Genomic DNA, 16,384 nt, shown 5'->3' with positions numbered 1-16,384 from the left:
CGATAACCGGCCTGTTGCCACAAATTTGTCCAGTAGTTTCTTCAGTCTCGCTGATTGTGCTATATTAATATCACCACGTTATAATACTATGTGAGCAACTAGGTGTTATCTAAAGGGTTATACTGCCCTTTATGTGTTACATGTTCTGTTTTCTTATATTTAAGATTTTATTTAATTCTCTTTTAACTTCTGTTTTGTCAAACTACGTGCCTTCCTGCTATATAATGTTCATCGTGTCTAATGGTGTCCGGCTGTCTGTGCAATTGTAACATAAGCAATTTACCCATGGGATCAATAAAGTTTTTTTCTGATTCTGATTTATCATGGGAATTTAACTGTAAACAAACAAACAAACAAATAATATAGTGTGAGGTGCATAATCAAGGGGAAAATATAAGATTAGATCTGTCATGTAGATATTAAGTAGAAAATTGCTTGAAGTAGAAGCTCCTTCTGAGCCTCTCAGTTCTCACTGAGACAGCAGAAGCACTTTCCAGACCTCAGCCTGGTAAAGAGGCAGCTGTTTGTGTGGGTAGGTTGTATCCCTTCTGATTTTGGTAGCTCTGCTCCTGCATTGTCTGAGGTACATGTACTGCAGGGAGGGCAGATCCGCCTTGCAAATGGATTCAGCTGAACGTCCCACCCTCTGCACAGCTTTATGGTACGATACCTTTATTCGGTGATAATGCTAAAACAGTATAGTGGTTTTTATATAGCAGTCGCTTTAGGGTCAAATTAACCTTAAATTAATGCTATAGTTACGTTTACATAGTGTTGGAAACATTTTGTGATTCGAAAAAAGTCTGTTTTGGGACATAGCGGTCTCCGTATGATACAACATTACTGCCGGGTCAAAGGCCGAAGGGTTGCTTCCGGTCAAGATGGCGGCTACTAAGCGTGTTCTTTATGTCGGTAAGTTGAAAACTTGCTATAACTCTGAAATACGGTCTATTTGTTTTAGTTTATCCAAGGCGACACTTGGACATTTACGGGCACAATGTCGTACTGTGTAATTTAAATGCATATTCCTAGCGATATTTTAAATAATTTTATCACACCGCTAATAGTAGCCGAGTGAAATTTCAGTCCGATTACTACTGTGAACTTAAATGCAGTAACCGTTCACCTTATGCATGCTAATAGATGGGGGGATAGATTCATACATTATTGTAGTTTATTGAGGCTCGCGCTGAATGCTGTTCCTCATAGGCGGGCTCGCGGAGGAGGTGGATGAGAAGGTCCTGCACGCGGCATTTATCCCGTTTGGAGATATCACGGACATCCAGATACCCCTCGATTATGAGACAGGTGGGGAGGTGCATTTAACTTGTTTACATCTGTTAGTCTTAGGGCAGGCACACTATGTGTGCCATGTATGTATTGTTCTCTCTCTGTAACGACTGTTTACTTTGGATTCTAGAAAAGCACAGAGGGTTCGCCTTCATCGAGTTTGAATCGGCAGAGGTGCGTATTTATTATACAGCAGACAAACCTACTTGGTGCACTTTAAACCGGAGGTATTGTTTCTAAAATGTAGCTAAACTGTTGCCTTATTATTTCTGTAATAGATTCTTCTCTGATTTGGTAGTTGATTTTTAACCATTGCTGTGCTTTTTTTATACACTTGCAGGATGCCGCTGCAGCCATCGATAACATGGTAAGTGACGCTTCTCATTTGGTGTACAGCTGGAAAGAAGCAATGCTTGCTCTTCATGAAAAATTCTGAGTTCTGGATCACATGTTCATGTGCTCAAGGCCACCGCTGACCGTTTTTAGTTACTGAAGGAAGTTGGTTGTTAAGCGCTATTAAACTAAGGTGACACTCTTTTCCTTCACAGAATGAGTCTGAACTCTTTGGCAGAACAATCAGAGTGAACATTGCTAAGCCCATGAGGATAAAGGAAGGTTCTTCTCGGCCAGGTGACCACCTGCTTCTGATTCACCACCGGTTTTCGTGAAGTACTTGGGGCTCCTCAGTAATGCCTGGCTCTCCCCTCCTAAACAGTATGGTCAGATGATGATTGGCTGAAGAAGTTCTCTGGGAAGACCGCAGAGGAAGCAGAGGGGGCGGAGCCAGCTGGGGAAGATGTCAGCAAGGAAACACAGGAGGTATGGAGCTGTTGGTCACCTGTCTGTGAATGCATGTGGCTGATGATTGGATACCCACCTCTCTGATGTCACTGTGTGTAGGGCGAGCCCCCTGCAAAGAAGGGCAGGACCAACCCCCAAGTCTACATGGACATCAAAATTGGCAACAAGCCAGCGGGCCGCCTACGCTTCCTCCTCCGAGCTGACGTCGTTCCCATGACCGCTGGTAGGGAGGCTCCCAGTCACTGGTTTGGAATCGGCCCATTTCTTACATACTGGCAATTTTCATTACACAGTTGCCGTAGAAGCTAGTTGGTCTAATTCTATTTGGAAAATTGTCATCCTGTGCATTCCGTCAGCACCCACAATATTAAATAGGTCTATGTGTCATAAAAGCTATATTAAATTACAACTATGACCTAAGAATGTTTTAGTCTCCTGTAAACCACTGATGGGTCAGTTGGTTTAGATATTGTTTTGAATGAAACATTGACTTTGTTTGAAATATTGGGTATCCCTTTAATAATAATAATAATAATAATAATAATATATGATTAGATGGGGTAAAAATGATTTGCTGATCTTCATCTTTGCAAATCATGGGTTCCTCACCCTGGACTTGATCACAGGAAGGAGGTCTACAAATGAATGAATGGGCCCATCCTGTTTCCCATGACTCATTTACCCATAATACCTCTCTGCACCCCCCCTCCCCCAAAAGAGAACTTCCGCTGCCTGTGCACCCACGAGAAGGGCTTTGGGTACAAAGGTAGCAGCTTCCACCGCATCATCCCGCAGTTCATGTGCCAAGGTGGAGACTTCACCAACCATAACGGCACTGGGGGCAAATCCATCTACGGCAAATCCAAGTTCGACGACGAGAACTTTGTTCTCAAACATACCGGCCCAGGTAGGGAGACCCTATTCTGGGAAGAATCACTCTAATTGCGGTTGTGTGATTTAGATTGGAAAAATGCACAATGTGTAAAAATGGCACACCTATCATCTGTTGTTTGTTCCTGATGTTTATGTTTCTCGTGGCTGTGCTGCCAATGGCTCTGCCGATTTTCCATAGATAAGTGTCACGTAGCGCCTGTTTAACCTTCTGCGTCCTCGCAGGCCAGCTCTCCATGGCCAATTCAGGCCCGAACACCAACGGCTCACAGTTCTTCATCACCTGCGACAAGACAGACTGGCTAGACGGGAAGCATGTGGTGTTTGGGGAGTTGATGGAGGGTCAGGAGGTGCTGCGAGCCATGGAGGTGAGGAGGGATACGTCCCCATGCGACGGCACCATCCGCCACCTCGGTCCTCGGTCATTTCACTGGTCCAGTGTTGCTCAGCCCGGTCCTAGGGGACCCCCAGACAGTCCACATTTCCCCCCCCCCAGCTGCCGGTACAGGTGTGCTGGGAGCTGGGGTGGGGGGAAGTGAAAATGTAGACTGTCTGGGGGTCCCCAAGGATTAGCTTCAGAAATACTGCCTCAGTTGTTACTGGGGAAAATTCCTCAATTGTGTGTGTGTGTGTGTGTGTGTGTTATATGTATATATTCTTATATGTGTGGCTGTATTTGTTTTAGGCACAAGGTAACAAAGATGGAAAGACCAAGCAGAAGGTGATCATTTCAGACTGTGGAGAATATGTGTGATGGGGGGTGAACTGACACCAACGGCTGGGTCTTAAGGTACATTGGATGGTTCCTTGGATACTGGACCTGCTACTGTTGCCCCAGGAAACGAGCTCATGAGGAGTCCATGAAGATTCCCCCCCTCTCTTCCTGGGGGGCTATGAAAGCCATGTAAATACTTTGTGAATAAATTTTTTTATGCTCACATGATGTGGCCATTTAGAGTATCTGACCTGCCCAATTCGCACAGGTGCCTCCATAACAGAAATACTTAAAAATGTACATGATGCTGATCTTGCCAATACAGTCTATTAGCTGACGATGTGTTTAGTCATGATTAAGTGCATAATCTTGTCCATAAAGTACCACCTAACAAAACACAGGTGACATCTGTATTTGGTCGTTTTATTTATTTATAGCAGGTTTTAGCGGTTTTTAAAGAGCTTTTCCCTGTACAGAAAGAGCCTTTCTGAGGTTTCCTGTTCCATGTTGACATACAGTTGTCCACACGTCCCCCTTCATTACATACCCAGCTAAGCTGATGATGAGTTAGCACACGTCGGCACCAAGGCTTGTTCAGCCGTCTGCCTGCATTTGGGACTGGGAAACGTCTCGGGCCCCGTTTTCTGCAGACAGGACAGCAGCCTGAAGAGCGGCTTGTTTACTGGTACACCAGAGCACGGCGAGTCGCGGAAGCCAACGGCTTCACGAGAGCAGCGTCGGCTTGGTGAAGGACTGGTTTCGGAGCCGGAACTACAACCACATGCGCATCACCCCAGGTTTCTGATTCCCGTGGCCCGATTAGTGGGTCGGAACCAGCAGGTGGGGGTCCAGCAAAGCTTCACCGGCGCAGGGCTCTGGATCTGCCAGAAATTTACAGCAGTTGTGTCAAGGCGTGAAGAACAAGCCCTGGTTTGTTTGCCGTTGAGGGAGAAGGGCGAATCCATTAAGCAGAGCTGCAGATATACTAATGATTTCAAATAAAATTTGTGTTAGTTTGGCTTTCCTTAACATACCTGGTAGGTATTTTTTATACAGATTAACATTTCAATATAGTACATTTCTTAAGCTACAGCATTGCGCTAAGGATACTGCAGAAGTTTAAAAAATATATGATGACTCCTGCCCTTCTAAAGAGTGATATTTCTACTTGTACCTCCCTTTGACATAGCACTCAAATCCTGTTTCCATGGCTTGCGGGTTTAAATGTCAACCACACTAAAGCTTTATCCGTTTGGCGTAAGTTCTGGGATTCTGGCTGAGGAATTAGTGAGGGAAATGAAAAATTAAGGCATTCATTTTTGAAAATGATTTCCTCTACCATCCCAGACCTCCAAACATGCTCTCCTCATTCATTCATAGATTCTTGTTCTTTAATAAGAACTTACTGGAATGCAGTATATAGAGATTAATATTGCTGTTAATAGTAGCATAATTACTATAGATGCACAATGGCCTCCATACCACTAGAGGGTGCAAATGGCTTTCCTTGCACCGCTTCTGTCCTTGAATTATTCAGCCCTCAGAGCTGAAATATGTACAAGTGAATGCACAGCCACACATTCCCACTGTCACTCCTCATCTCCTGCCTCCGTCTTTGACACATCCTGCTCCCGACTCGCCAGCTGAGGAGCCGCTGGGAGAGTCATTACTGGCTCGACAGCCAAGGGACCTACATCTGGGTCAGCGTCCTTTTCAGAGGAGACTTCTTCCTGCGTGAGACCAAAACAATGTATTTATCATCAAATCTATAATACATATGTCAAAGCTGCCTATTCGAAATGGTTCTGTTCTGCTGTTTGTTTAATGTTACCAATCCAGAAGAAAATGGAAGTGAATTCAAATACTAACCAAGTACTGGCTAAACGTATTTCCACAGATTATTAAACATATTTTTATTCAGTTAAATAGGGTTACTCTGTTGTTAAAGGGAAGTCCCCTGGACTCACCTGCTTTGGTATACTCTGCAGTGGAGGGCAGGCCCCCCAGACTGACCTGCTCGGTATACTCCGCGGTGGAGGGCAGGCCCCCCAGACTGACCTGCTCGGTATACTCCGCGGTGGAGGGCAGACCCCCCGGACTGACCTGCTCGGTATACTCCGCGGTGGAGGGCAGACCCCCCGGACTGACCTGCTCGGTATACTCCGCGGTGGAGGGCAGACCCCCCGGACTGACCTGCTCGGTATACTCCGCGGTGGAGGGCAGGCCCCCCGGACTGACCTGCTCGGTATACTCCGCGGTGGAGGGCAGGCCCCCCGGACTGACCTGTTCAGTATACTCTGGGACCTCAGCCTCCTCACAGGTCGACTGACAGCTGGGACTCGGGACCTCGATTCCATGGCTCTCCAGGATTGCGGCCTCTGAGAGCGAGTGGCAGGTCACCACAGAAGTTGCACATAAATGCAAGACATGGTACACGTTACACATTTTAAACAATTTTTTAACTGTATTTTTTATTGCATCTTTCTGCCTGAAATTTACAGCAGTTGTGTCAAGGCATCATGAACAAGCTCTGGTTTGTTCGCCGTTAAGAGAGAAGGGCAAATCCGTTTTTTGTAGATTAACATCATTTCATCTCAGTTTGTGACCCATGGATGATAAGGTACTTTAACATCACATGAAATGTTACTATGTGGCCTTTTCAGGGTCCTGCAGGCAGTATCAGGCCAACTGCATTTAGAGTGACCTTTGACCTAAGGTAGTGAGACAACGAGGGGGTGCTACCACCTATGTTGGCCCGTCTTTTCATCTCCTTCCTGCGATTGGCGAACCAGTTGTACACCTTCAACGCAGTGACGCGCTCGAACTCAGACAGCTTGCAGCCTGGAACATGAAATATTACTCAGCAACTTTTTCAACCAATTAATCCAAAAAAACAAGTAAAAGCTGCATATTCTCACTTCATATAGATGGATGTTTTTATTGGCAGAGTTTAGGGTTCGTTCTGAAACCAGCGGGTTTAACGATTAATCTACATCTGGTGATGCAAAATTGTATTTATATATAATTCAGTTTTGGGGGCGGCATGGTGGTGCAGTGGTTAGCACTGTTGCCTCACACCTCTGGGACCCGGGTTCGCGTCTCCGCCTGGGTTACATGTGTGTGGAGTTTGTATGTTCTCCCCATGTCGTCGTGGGGTTTCCTCCGGGTACTCCAGTTTCCCCCCACAGTCCAAGAACATGCTGAGGCTAATTGGAGTTGTTAAATTGCCCGTGTGTGTGAGAGTGAATGGTGTGTGAGTGTGCCCTGCGATGAGCTGGCCCCCCATCCTGGGTTGTTCCCTGCCTTGTGCCCATTGCTTCTGGGATAGGCTCCGGACCCCCCGCGACCCAGTAGGATAAGCGGTTTGGAACATGGATGGATGGATAATTCAGTTTGGCATCAACATATTCTGTGCTCTGGCATGAACAGTTACTGGCAGATGTTTTGGTAGGAAAATTACCCATCTGGTATCACTGGGGAGAATTTCATTCTTTCTCTTATACAGCCCTTCAAATGACCTGGACTGACCTGGTTTCTGTATGGCAAAGTTACAAGCGTTCGCAATCTCCTCCCTCTTGGCCTCATCTGGGTACTGGTTCTCTATGAAGAAACTGAGATAATGGATGGAAGATAACATCACCCGCACAACAGGTCACCATAGCAACCAGACCATTAGTGGCAGAGGCATGTCAAATGTTGCATTTCACTGAGAAATACTGAGCACAGAGAAATTCCTGAAAAGGTTTAGTGATTACTAAATCTGTTCCCGGGGGGTCATGTCACCATGATTATTGAAAGCCATGGCTTACAGAGAGGCCCCTAATTAGGCATTTAATCTCTGTCCCCACACATACCGCTCCAACCTGCAGGTAACCGTTTTCAGTATAATGAATACATACGTTCTTCAAATGCTGTCAGCAATTAACTGCACCGTTATCCTACAAATTAAACATAGGTGAGTAATTATGCCAGTGTTTCTCAACCCAGTCCTCAGGGACCTCCAGACAATCCACATTTTTGCTCCCTCCCAGTTCCCAGCCAATCAAGAATATCAAATTCCTGGTACGAATGTGCTGGGAGCTCGGCGTCTCAAAGGACTGGGTTGAGAAACGCTGAATTAAGACAATGAGCTGGAGCAAAAAGCCAAACAGGAAGTTACAGAGATACCAGGCCACTCACCTCTCCATGATGGACTGGCACTCCTTCCTCCAGGTGAAGCGGCTGCCCCTTCTCAATCTCAGGGGACCCCCGCCAACCCCACCGCCCCCGGAGCCAGACTTCCAGTCGGGCTCCTCCTTCACACAGGAGCGGGCCGGCACAGCAGCAGCTGCAGCACCTGCGAGGGTAGAGGAACACACACTGGGACACACAAGTCACACTAACACATACTGAGATTCTTAACCTTTATATCGGGGGTCTTGTATTCTGCGCTGCAGTCTTATATCCTGTAATTCTGTACGGGAAACACCAGTGACGGACAGAGCAAAAACCGGCAAGCCAAATACAGCAGGGGTGGGGTGGTGGTGGACAAACATGGAGGGCTCAAGTCACACCATCATGTGCTAAGGTTCTTCACCTTAAATCAGGGGTCTTGTCACTCTACAGTCTTTGCATTCCATACTGGAAACACCAGTCACAGGCAGTATGAAGGCTGGCAAGCCAAAAGCAGTGGTTGGGCGGGGAAGTGAGGGGATTGGACAAATACTGAGGGCTCATATCACACCGGCAAGTACTAAGCTCCATTACTTTAAATCAGGGGTCTTTTCCGCTCAACAGTCTTTGCATTCTGACAGGCAGTATGAAGGCTGGTGAGCCGAAAGCAGAGCATCGCATCGTTACCTGGCTGTGGAGGATGTGCACAGTACCATGGAAGCAGGTGTGTCAGCAGTTCCCTCTGCCTGCACCAGGGATGCTCAGTCCTTGGCCTGGGTACCTGTGCATGTTGGCTTTCATTCCACCTGCATCCTAACCAAAAGAACATTAAATGTCAACAACATACTGCAGAAGCTGTTAGGCCAAGGATGGAGTCATGACCTACAGCGTCCCCCAGCAGAATCCCCTTAGTGCCTGAAGTGCCTTAATGGGGGGAGGGGTTAAAATTTGATAAGCATATGATAATCCTTTAAAAAAAAAAAAAAACTAACAGAGAACATGGTGGACGTTTAGATCTTAGCTCACAAGAACAGAGGGCAAATGAATGAAAGCCACAACATGCTCTAGAAGAGAACTTGAAAATCACCATTTTTCACAGGCGGGAAGTTCAGGTTCAGAAAGTAAAAATCCAAACCAAGATTTTATTTCAACCAATCAGTCACAGACACAGAGACTCAACTGGTTGGTTGAAACAAAATCTTGGTCTGGATTTTTACTTTCTGAACCTGAACTGTACAATTGTCTACAAGTATTTAGAACAAACTGATGAGCTTGAATTGAAATACATTACCAGTCAAAATCTCTTGCACACTACAAGGTTTTACTACTTATTCATTTATTTCATAAACTTCTGATTTTTTGTTCTTGTTAAGCACTGGAAATATAAATGAAAATATAAGTCAAATAAAAGGAGTTTCCTTTATAACATGGACAGAGTACGTAACAGTGCATGTCTGACGTCCTATTAACTGGTTGTGTTGTGACGGCATAGTGAGATTCTAGGCTTTGCTTTAACTTCACATGCACTAGTTCACCATTTCCTCCCATGAAACCGAGCAGTATAATGTCCTTTGTAGGAAGAAAGTCACAAATTTTCTTTGCTGCTATACAGCAAGTGCTAGAGGAGGTTACTTTGATGAATGAAAGATGACACTTTCTTGCTAATGAGGGTACTCAGATTGTGTGAACATACTGTATTCTTATCAAAGAATATTGAGTGTGTTTTTAGGAAATGTTTAGTGAGTGACATGTAAATGTATAAAATATCAGTGCGTGCAAAAGCATTTAAATAGTGTAGTTCCTTAAAAACCCCTTACACCCATTTGAGGGGGGGGGAATACAAAACCATGAAATAAAGTACTTAGGGATGAGGGCAGTGCAATGCACGAGGGGGAGTCAAATTAGGCAGCTCATGCAGTCCACATAAAACACCTCTGGTTAAGTAGCCTTACATAAGAGAGACCTGTCAGCATTAGTAGGACACCATCACCCAGGTGCAGCCCTGCTCTCCTAGGGGAGCCCCAACCTCATACCTGGGGTGTTGCGCTCCAGCAGGTACCAGCGGTAGAAGGCCCTTCGCTTGGAGTCACTCATCTCCAGGCCCTGCTGAAGCAGCCACTGGGAAATGTAGCTCTGACTGATCCCTAGGGAACCAGAATGGAGAATAAGCCTCACCACGGCCACTGAGCGTTCTCACGACGGCAGATCAGAAAGGAAATACTGCATGGTTTACAGGGAGCGCTTAAAGTCTTAGGGTCCTTCTCTGCTTGTTTTTTCATGATGTACAGTTTCCCCTGAGACAGCTTGTGGGCAAGGGAGGGGTGAGGGAAGGGAACAACTGAGAAAATAAGCACCATCTCCCAGAATCCCACAGGGGACTGAGTCTCCCCAGGCCTGTTGAACTGTGAAAGTCTGTGCTGGGCAGGAGGAGCTAAAAAAGATGTTTGTTTAAAAAAAAAAAAAAAAAATTAAACAAAACATTCCTTAGTAGTGGTAAGATGCAGTTTAGGAAAGCAGCCTTCTGATTGGTCACAGCACCTGTCACCTGTCCCACGATGGCCTGAGAGATCCTCCGGCTGTTGAGGAATGACTTGATCTCCTCCTTCACCAGATTGCTGTCTTTTCTGAAATCAGGATATATAGAGAGGCATGGGCATAATTATGGGGAGATGAAGGGGTCTGTCACCCCCCCCAATAATAAAAACCAGCCAATACCACCCCTTGGACCCCTTAAATGGACGGAGACCTCAGCCCCCCAGTGCTCACCCCAAAGTTATGCCCTTGTAGAGAGGCTACAGAAAGATCCCAGACACAAATACACACATACTACCCCCCCTTAGTGATCAGTTAGCAAATCATCGGTCTGACCACTCTAACTTTTACTGTAACCACCCCCACCCCCAGAACACAAATGTAATACTGCAATAGCCTCACATCTTCACCACACTTTTGGAGCCGTCTCCATCAGACTTCCATATTTAAATAACTCGTATAAAAAAAATGCGTAGAAAACGCTCCAAACCGATGGAAACTGTACTTTAAAGGGATACAGTGATCACAAAACGGGCACATGATGTTCTGAAGGTCTGTGAGATAAAATTAAAAGGACGGGCTTATTAACAGTTTATCCTATGAGGAGCACAGTGATGTGTAGCCCATCTTGAGATATGTAGGGTACCGGGAAGGGTACAGTCTGAATAGGACACCAGTCCAGTATTGGACCCCGATTATAAGTACCATAAATCACACATTCATATGTAGGAGCAGGATTCGAACCCACAACCCTGGAGGCATGAGGCAAAAATGCTAACCCCTGACCCATCAAGCCACAGTCCCACCTTCAAGCAACAAATCCTGTGTGGAATTCTACAATGACATCTCTACGACTGTTACAAGGAGCTCACTGTAAGAACTCCCACGGCCCAACTGGCCCCAGAGGCTGTCAGATCTATGTTTAGAAATCTAAAACCTACAAACTAATTTAACAGCTTAATGGGGTGGCCGAAAATATATCACTCACATCCCTAGAGATTTTATTTTTAAGGCTGGGTATGACCTCTTCAAAAACATAAAAACTGTAAGGAAACTTGTGAAACGTAGATTTTCGCAGACTTGCGATACACTCTTTTCATGAAGTCGCTTAGTAGATTAATACAAAAAAAGTTTTTTTTTTTTTACATTTATAACTACATCTACCTCATAAATAATCACTAGGGTACAACAGAAAGAGTGTGTACCAACAAATTTACTCCCTTAACCATTACGCCACCTGGTGGCAGGTCATATATTCAAACAGGGTTGGTACCTCATGTATTCCTCCACTTTCTGCTCCAAGTCCCAATCCTCCTCAGTCAGGTCGTAACTGAATGACCTCTGTGCCCCAGTGGTGGGGTAGAGGGGGGGTGGCGAGGCCTCGTAGCTGTTGCTGGGCGACAGGGACGCATCCAGGTTTGGTGTCTGCGTGGTGGCGGAGGTGAGAGATGAGGAGGACGAGGATGAGGATGAGGGCGCAGCCGCCGCTGGGGCAGCGTTTGGGGTAGCGGCGGGATCATAGCAAGGCTGTCGGTGATGTTCTGAATCTAATCTCTCCAAGGACTCGAGGGCCTGGACGATCTGGGGTTTGGACATTCCAGACAGGCGCAGACGTTGAAGGAGGTCTATTTGCTCTATGGTGTAACGTGGCTCCATCTCACAGTCCTCCATCCTCTCATCTGAAGCACGAGGGGCAAACGGAACATCACTTACGTTGCTTTTACCATTTCTCATCATGAAAACCAATTATTCAGTAGATACTGGAAGAGTCCTAGATGTTATGGGAACATAGTCATCCAGATTCGGGCTCTCTGACTGGACTTTTGTTTGGGCTTATTGGGTCACGTTGGGACGGATACCTGAGCTTTAAGTCACAACAGAGCAGCCCAGAGGACGCAACACACCTGCAAGTGGCGGAGACAGCCTGTCGGTCAGGAGCGGCTCTGCGCCGGGGGCCACAGCCGGAAGGCACCACTGTCGCATGGCTCACGGAAACCGGAGAGTTACTGGCGACGGGCCAGCTGAAAGAGCCAAAGCATATTTACCGACGCAGCCACCGACAAAAATAAACACTGAACCATAGATTAGTATTTCCAAATGTCAGACATTAATCAGTTATTAGTTACTATTAACCTTACCAACCTACGGTATTAGATTTAAGTTACAGATGCGCGTTGCCAGTGAAGCGCCCCTTTCTGTCCCGCAAATACCGCATCTGCCTGATCTTGAGAACTAGCTACTCGTTAATCTCATTTACCCACTTGCGCTTTAGTTGCAATCAATCAGATCTACTACCCAGTATCTGAAACCAACCATACAGGCATCTAGTACTGGGACGAGGTAAATGCATAGGGAAAAAATTAAGCCATCACGGAGACTGTCAGCATCAATGCGTGCACTGTGCTCTCCCCTTTCTCCATGACACCACAGATCACGGTCCGGGGGGCTGCGGTGCACAGCCGAGCAGCTGGCTGCCCTTACCTCCAGCCGGGGAGATGAAGCGTGCGGCAGCCCGTACAGTCACCGCGGTGCCCGGAACCTCACACACGCAGCAGCGCACAATCAGAGCTGCAGCGACCGCCCCACTGCCCGCACTGGCTGCCAGCGGTCCTCCCAGCTACCAGCTGTAATACCGGGGTCACATTGTCCCGGGATGCGACAGCCGGAGCCTCCGGGAACCGCCGTGTCTACCTGACCTCTCACCCCATCTCGTCCCGATCTGCAGCAGGAAGTACTAGTTTGTATTCTGAGGAGGGAAACTCAAATCTGAATGTCCAGCAAAATATCTTATTCTGCCACTGATCAGCACTGATGCGCACCATTTTCTACGCTGATCAGCCAGTCAAATCAATTTGTTGTCAGTTATTTATGTTTTAGTTTGATCATTAAAATTAATGAGTGTACCGATATAATACAGTATTAGTTTATCGTATTAATCGTGTAGTGACATAAAACCGAGTATTTGTATTTATTTTGAATTAATTAAAATGATTTATTTTATTTTCAAACCCTCCTTTATATTTAACGTACTTTTTTCATGACCTTATTCACGGATTCGTGTATCGTATGCATTTTCGTCTTTTAAGTATTTCATGTGAATTTCATTTGAATTCGTGATTGTATGCCTCCCCTCCTGATCGTAACGCGTTATCGCATTTTTAAGCAAACAGGCGTTCCTGGCAGCGTCATTGTGAGCTATGGAGGGTGTTACACGCTGACGTTTACCTATGAGCTGACAGGGTGCGCTTTTCCACCTTTTACTCCCTATTGAGTATTGAGCTCTCTCTCTAATCCCATTTTAGAAAGTGAAGCTTACTGGAATGGGTTCAGACCACCCCTGAGTCTGTTCAGCATTTGGACCGTTACTTCGGTGCACAATGAACTGGGCGTTCCTCCAGGGCCTCCTCAGTGGGGTCAACAAGTACTCCACGGCATTCGGCCGCATCTGGCTCTCCGTGGTCTTCATCTTCCGGGTCCTGGTGTTCGTGGTGGCGGCCGAGAAGGTGTGGAGCGACGAGCAGAGCAACTTCAAGTGCAACACGCTACAGCCTGGCTGCCTCAATGTCTGCTACGACGAGTTCTTCCCAGTGCTGCACACGCGCCTGTGGGCCCTGCAGCTCATCTTTGTCACCTGTCCCTCGCTGCTGGTGGTGCTGCACGTCGCGTACCGCATGGACCGCGAGCACAAGCACACGCTCAAGTACGGCGAGGGCTGCACCCACCTCTACGCCGATGCCAACAAGAAGCGAGGCGGCCTGTGGTGGACCTACCTCCTGAGCCTCGTCTTTAAGGTAGCAGTGGACGCCGTCTTCATTTTCCTGGTCTGGTACATCTACAAGGTCAAGTTCTTCCCCCTGCTGGTCGTGTGTGACGAGAGTCCCTGCCCCCCCAACGTCCACTGCTACATCTCCAGACCGACAGAGAAACGCATCTTCACCATTTTTATGGTAGTCACCAGCTTCATTTGCATCCTGCTCACCCTCTGTGAGATCGTCTACCTGGTGGGGAAGCGCTGCTTCGAGTGCCTCTCGAAAAATCGACGCAGGCATCCCTTCACCATGCCCACCTTCCCGGCCAGCAAGGACCACAAACACTTCGAGTCCGAGGAGCTGAAGGTTGCCAACCACAGCGCTGTGGAGGCCTCGGCTCCTGTCTGTAGCACAGCTGTCACCAAAATTTAGCCAGTGACTTTCAGAATGATTCTAAGCCAGCTGAAGGGTTCTGTCTACAGCAGACAAGGGACGAGATCCTTGATCGTTCCTCTGTTTTGTTATGTCTATAAAGCCAAGTGGTCTCAGAGTAACAGTGGAGATAAAACAATGGTACAGTATGAATGGTCACAGATTTTTCGCTTTGTATAGGGTTTTGTATCTAGTGTCACTGTTTCAGTTTTTTTTCATACATCACATAGTTACGTTTTTCTTTAGAAGCTACATAGGACATTTAGGCTATTTTCCACCGTAACCCTCACTTGGATAAGCAGAACAGAAAATGAATGGATTCCACATTTGATTATTAATTTTAATTCAATTTTCATTTCGTATAATAACATGATTTGTTATTTCCTGAATGTTAACTGCTCTTTAACCAGTAGTCATTCCTATCAGATCAAATCTACAAATAAAATTTGCAGTTAGGCTTCTTTCAGCAGCATGATCTCTTCTTCTGCAGCATTTCAGAGGTCGTCCTCCAGCACAGCAGCAGAACTCACCACCGCCAGCTGCCTTTCTTACTGTACTGCTGTACACGTGTGTTTCGTGATGTTTTCTACTTACTGTCATTTTCTATTCCTTCATAGGATCTAGACAATGGATGATAATTGTTGGCAAACGATTTACATTAACTGCACAAGGTTTCGTCCTTCTAGGCAGTGTTTCCTTGCCATTGTCGCCTTTGGCTTGCTCAGTGGGGGCTTTGGGCGGGGACAATGTAAAGGGCATTGAGACGATGTAATGCTGAGAAAATGAACGACATAAATAAATTTCATTGAATTTAACTGAACTTTCATAATGCCTTTACAATGCATTTATAGATCATTCAATGCACTTTCATAATGCCTTCATAATGCATTCATAGAACATTCATATGCAGCATGTAAATATATACCTTAACATCCTAATATACCTTAACATCCTAACACACTTTAACAGATTTAATATACATTAGTAACAAACATTATATGATAATAACAAACATTACAATTGTATAATGTTTGTTACTAATGTATATTAATGCAGTTAAGCTATATTTGGATGTTGAGGTATATTTACCTGCTGCTTATGAATATTCTATGAATAATGAAATGAAATGCGAAAGTGCAGTTAATGTAAAGCGTTACCAGTTGCTGTTGTTTATTAAAACTAAACGAGTTAATACAATGTCTAACTCTATTAATGACACGATGTTATTCACTTGTTTTTAGAAAATAAAACTTTAAGAAGTAATAAAATCTGGCATTTTCCTTGGTGCAAATTCTTCAAAATCAAATCGCATTATTTGGACGCATGCAGCAGATCAGTAACTTCCACCCAAACCCAAAATTCTCTTCCCATGTTGCCTGCTGCAGATTACCATCGTTCCATTACGCCCTTGGGGACCCACGATTTTTTTATTTAATTACACCACCTAAGACAAAAGTGAAAATGAATGCATTCCTTGCCAATAGAAACATATGAACTCAACATTTTAAAAGTTCTTGTGCGGACTGAGCATGCAGTCTTAATATATCAATGCGTGTTGCATAGCTACATGCACCTCTGGGTGTTTCGCCGAAGCAGACACATGCGTATGAGAACAGCATTAGTCATCTAAATACATTTTTAATTTATTAATTGCTTGTTAAAGTTAATGACGTTGATGACTCTCTGTTCGATGGATGTAAATAAATTGTGATGGGAAGGCAGTTAATCTGAGACGCTTGTCCACATTAGTCAAAGTCGTTTTTTTGACCACAATCTTTGTAAGGTACATTTAAAGACGGGGTTGGCCAATACGAACCATCAT

General features: G+C 45.6%; 3 protein-coding genes across 9 annotated transcripts; 2 read left to right on the top strand and 1 right to left on the bottom strand.

Moving 5' to 3' along the window:
- The first annotated feature begins 764 nt into the window (after positions 1-764).
- ppie (peptidylprolyl isomerase E (cyclophilin E)) lies at positions 765-3,925 on the top strand. The gene is made up of 10 exons (XM_048993767.1): positions 765-912; positions 1,210-1,308; positions 1,421-1,464; positions 1,631-1,657; positions 1,839-1,920; positions 2,006-2,109; positions 2,191-2,314; positions 2,810-2,998; positions 3,208-3,350; positions 3,668-3,925. The coding sequence occupies exons 1-10, from the start codon at positions 882-884 to the stop codon at positions 3,734-3,736; spliced, it is 912 nt and encodes a 303-aa protein (XP_048849724.1). The 5' UTR covers positions 765-881; the 3' UTR covers positions 3,737-3,925.
- A 181-nt stretch (positions 3,926-4,106) lies between these two features.
- On the bottom strand, positions 4,107-13,087 carry zgc:91944 (uncharacterized protein LOC436941 homolog). Of its 7 annotated transcripts, none has more exons than XM_048993760.1 (12): positions 12,863-13,087; positions 12,286-12,402; positions 11,655-12,060; positions 10,388-10,473; positions 9,883-9,993; positions 8,537-8,662; positions 7,877-8,033; positions 7,226-7,308; positions 6,443-6,538; positions 5,936-6,075; positions 5,756-5,845; positions 5,286-5,710 (listed from the first exon to the last, which is right to left on the bottom strand). In XM_048993760.1, exons 2-12 carry the CDS (start codon positions 12,362-12,364, stop codon positions 5,615-5,617), a joined length of 1,470 nt encoding a protein of 489 aa, XP_048849717.1. In that variant the 5' UTR covers positions 12,365-12,402; positions 12,863-13,087; the 3' UTR covers positions 5,286-5,614. The 7 variants fall into 7 exon arrangements, with proteins under 7 accessions (XP_048849722.1, XP_048849717.1, XP_048849721.1 ...); XM_048993764.1 differs by having other exon boundaries at positions 5,801-5,845; positions 12,863-13,086; XM_048993762.1 differs by having other exon boundaries at positions 5,756-5,800; positions 12,863-13,086.
- Positions 13,034-15,627, top strand: LOC125719197 (gap junction beta-4 protein-like). The gene is made up of 2 exons (XM_048993768.1): positions 13,034-13,112; positions 13,684-15,627. Exon 2 carries the CDS (start codon positions 13,759-13,761, stop codon positions 14,560-14,562), a length of 804 nt encoding a protein of 267 aa, XP_048849725.1. The 5' UTR covers positions 13,034-13,112; positions 13,684-13,758; the 3' UTR covers positions 14,563-15,627.
- Positions 15,628-16,384: the final 757 nt, after the last annotated feature.

Source organism: Brienomyrus brachyistius, chromosome 23, assembly GCF_023856365.1.
Source record: "Brienomyrus brachyistius isolate T26 chromosome 23, BBRACH_0.4, whole genome shotgun sequence".
NCBI lineage: Eukaryota > Metazoa > Chordata > Actinopteri > Osteoglossiformes > Mormyridae > Brienomyrus > Brienomyrus brachyistius.
Note: the sequence above shows the minus strand (reverse complement) of the source record. Positions and strands in the feature narration are given on the sequence as shown.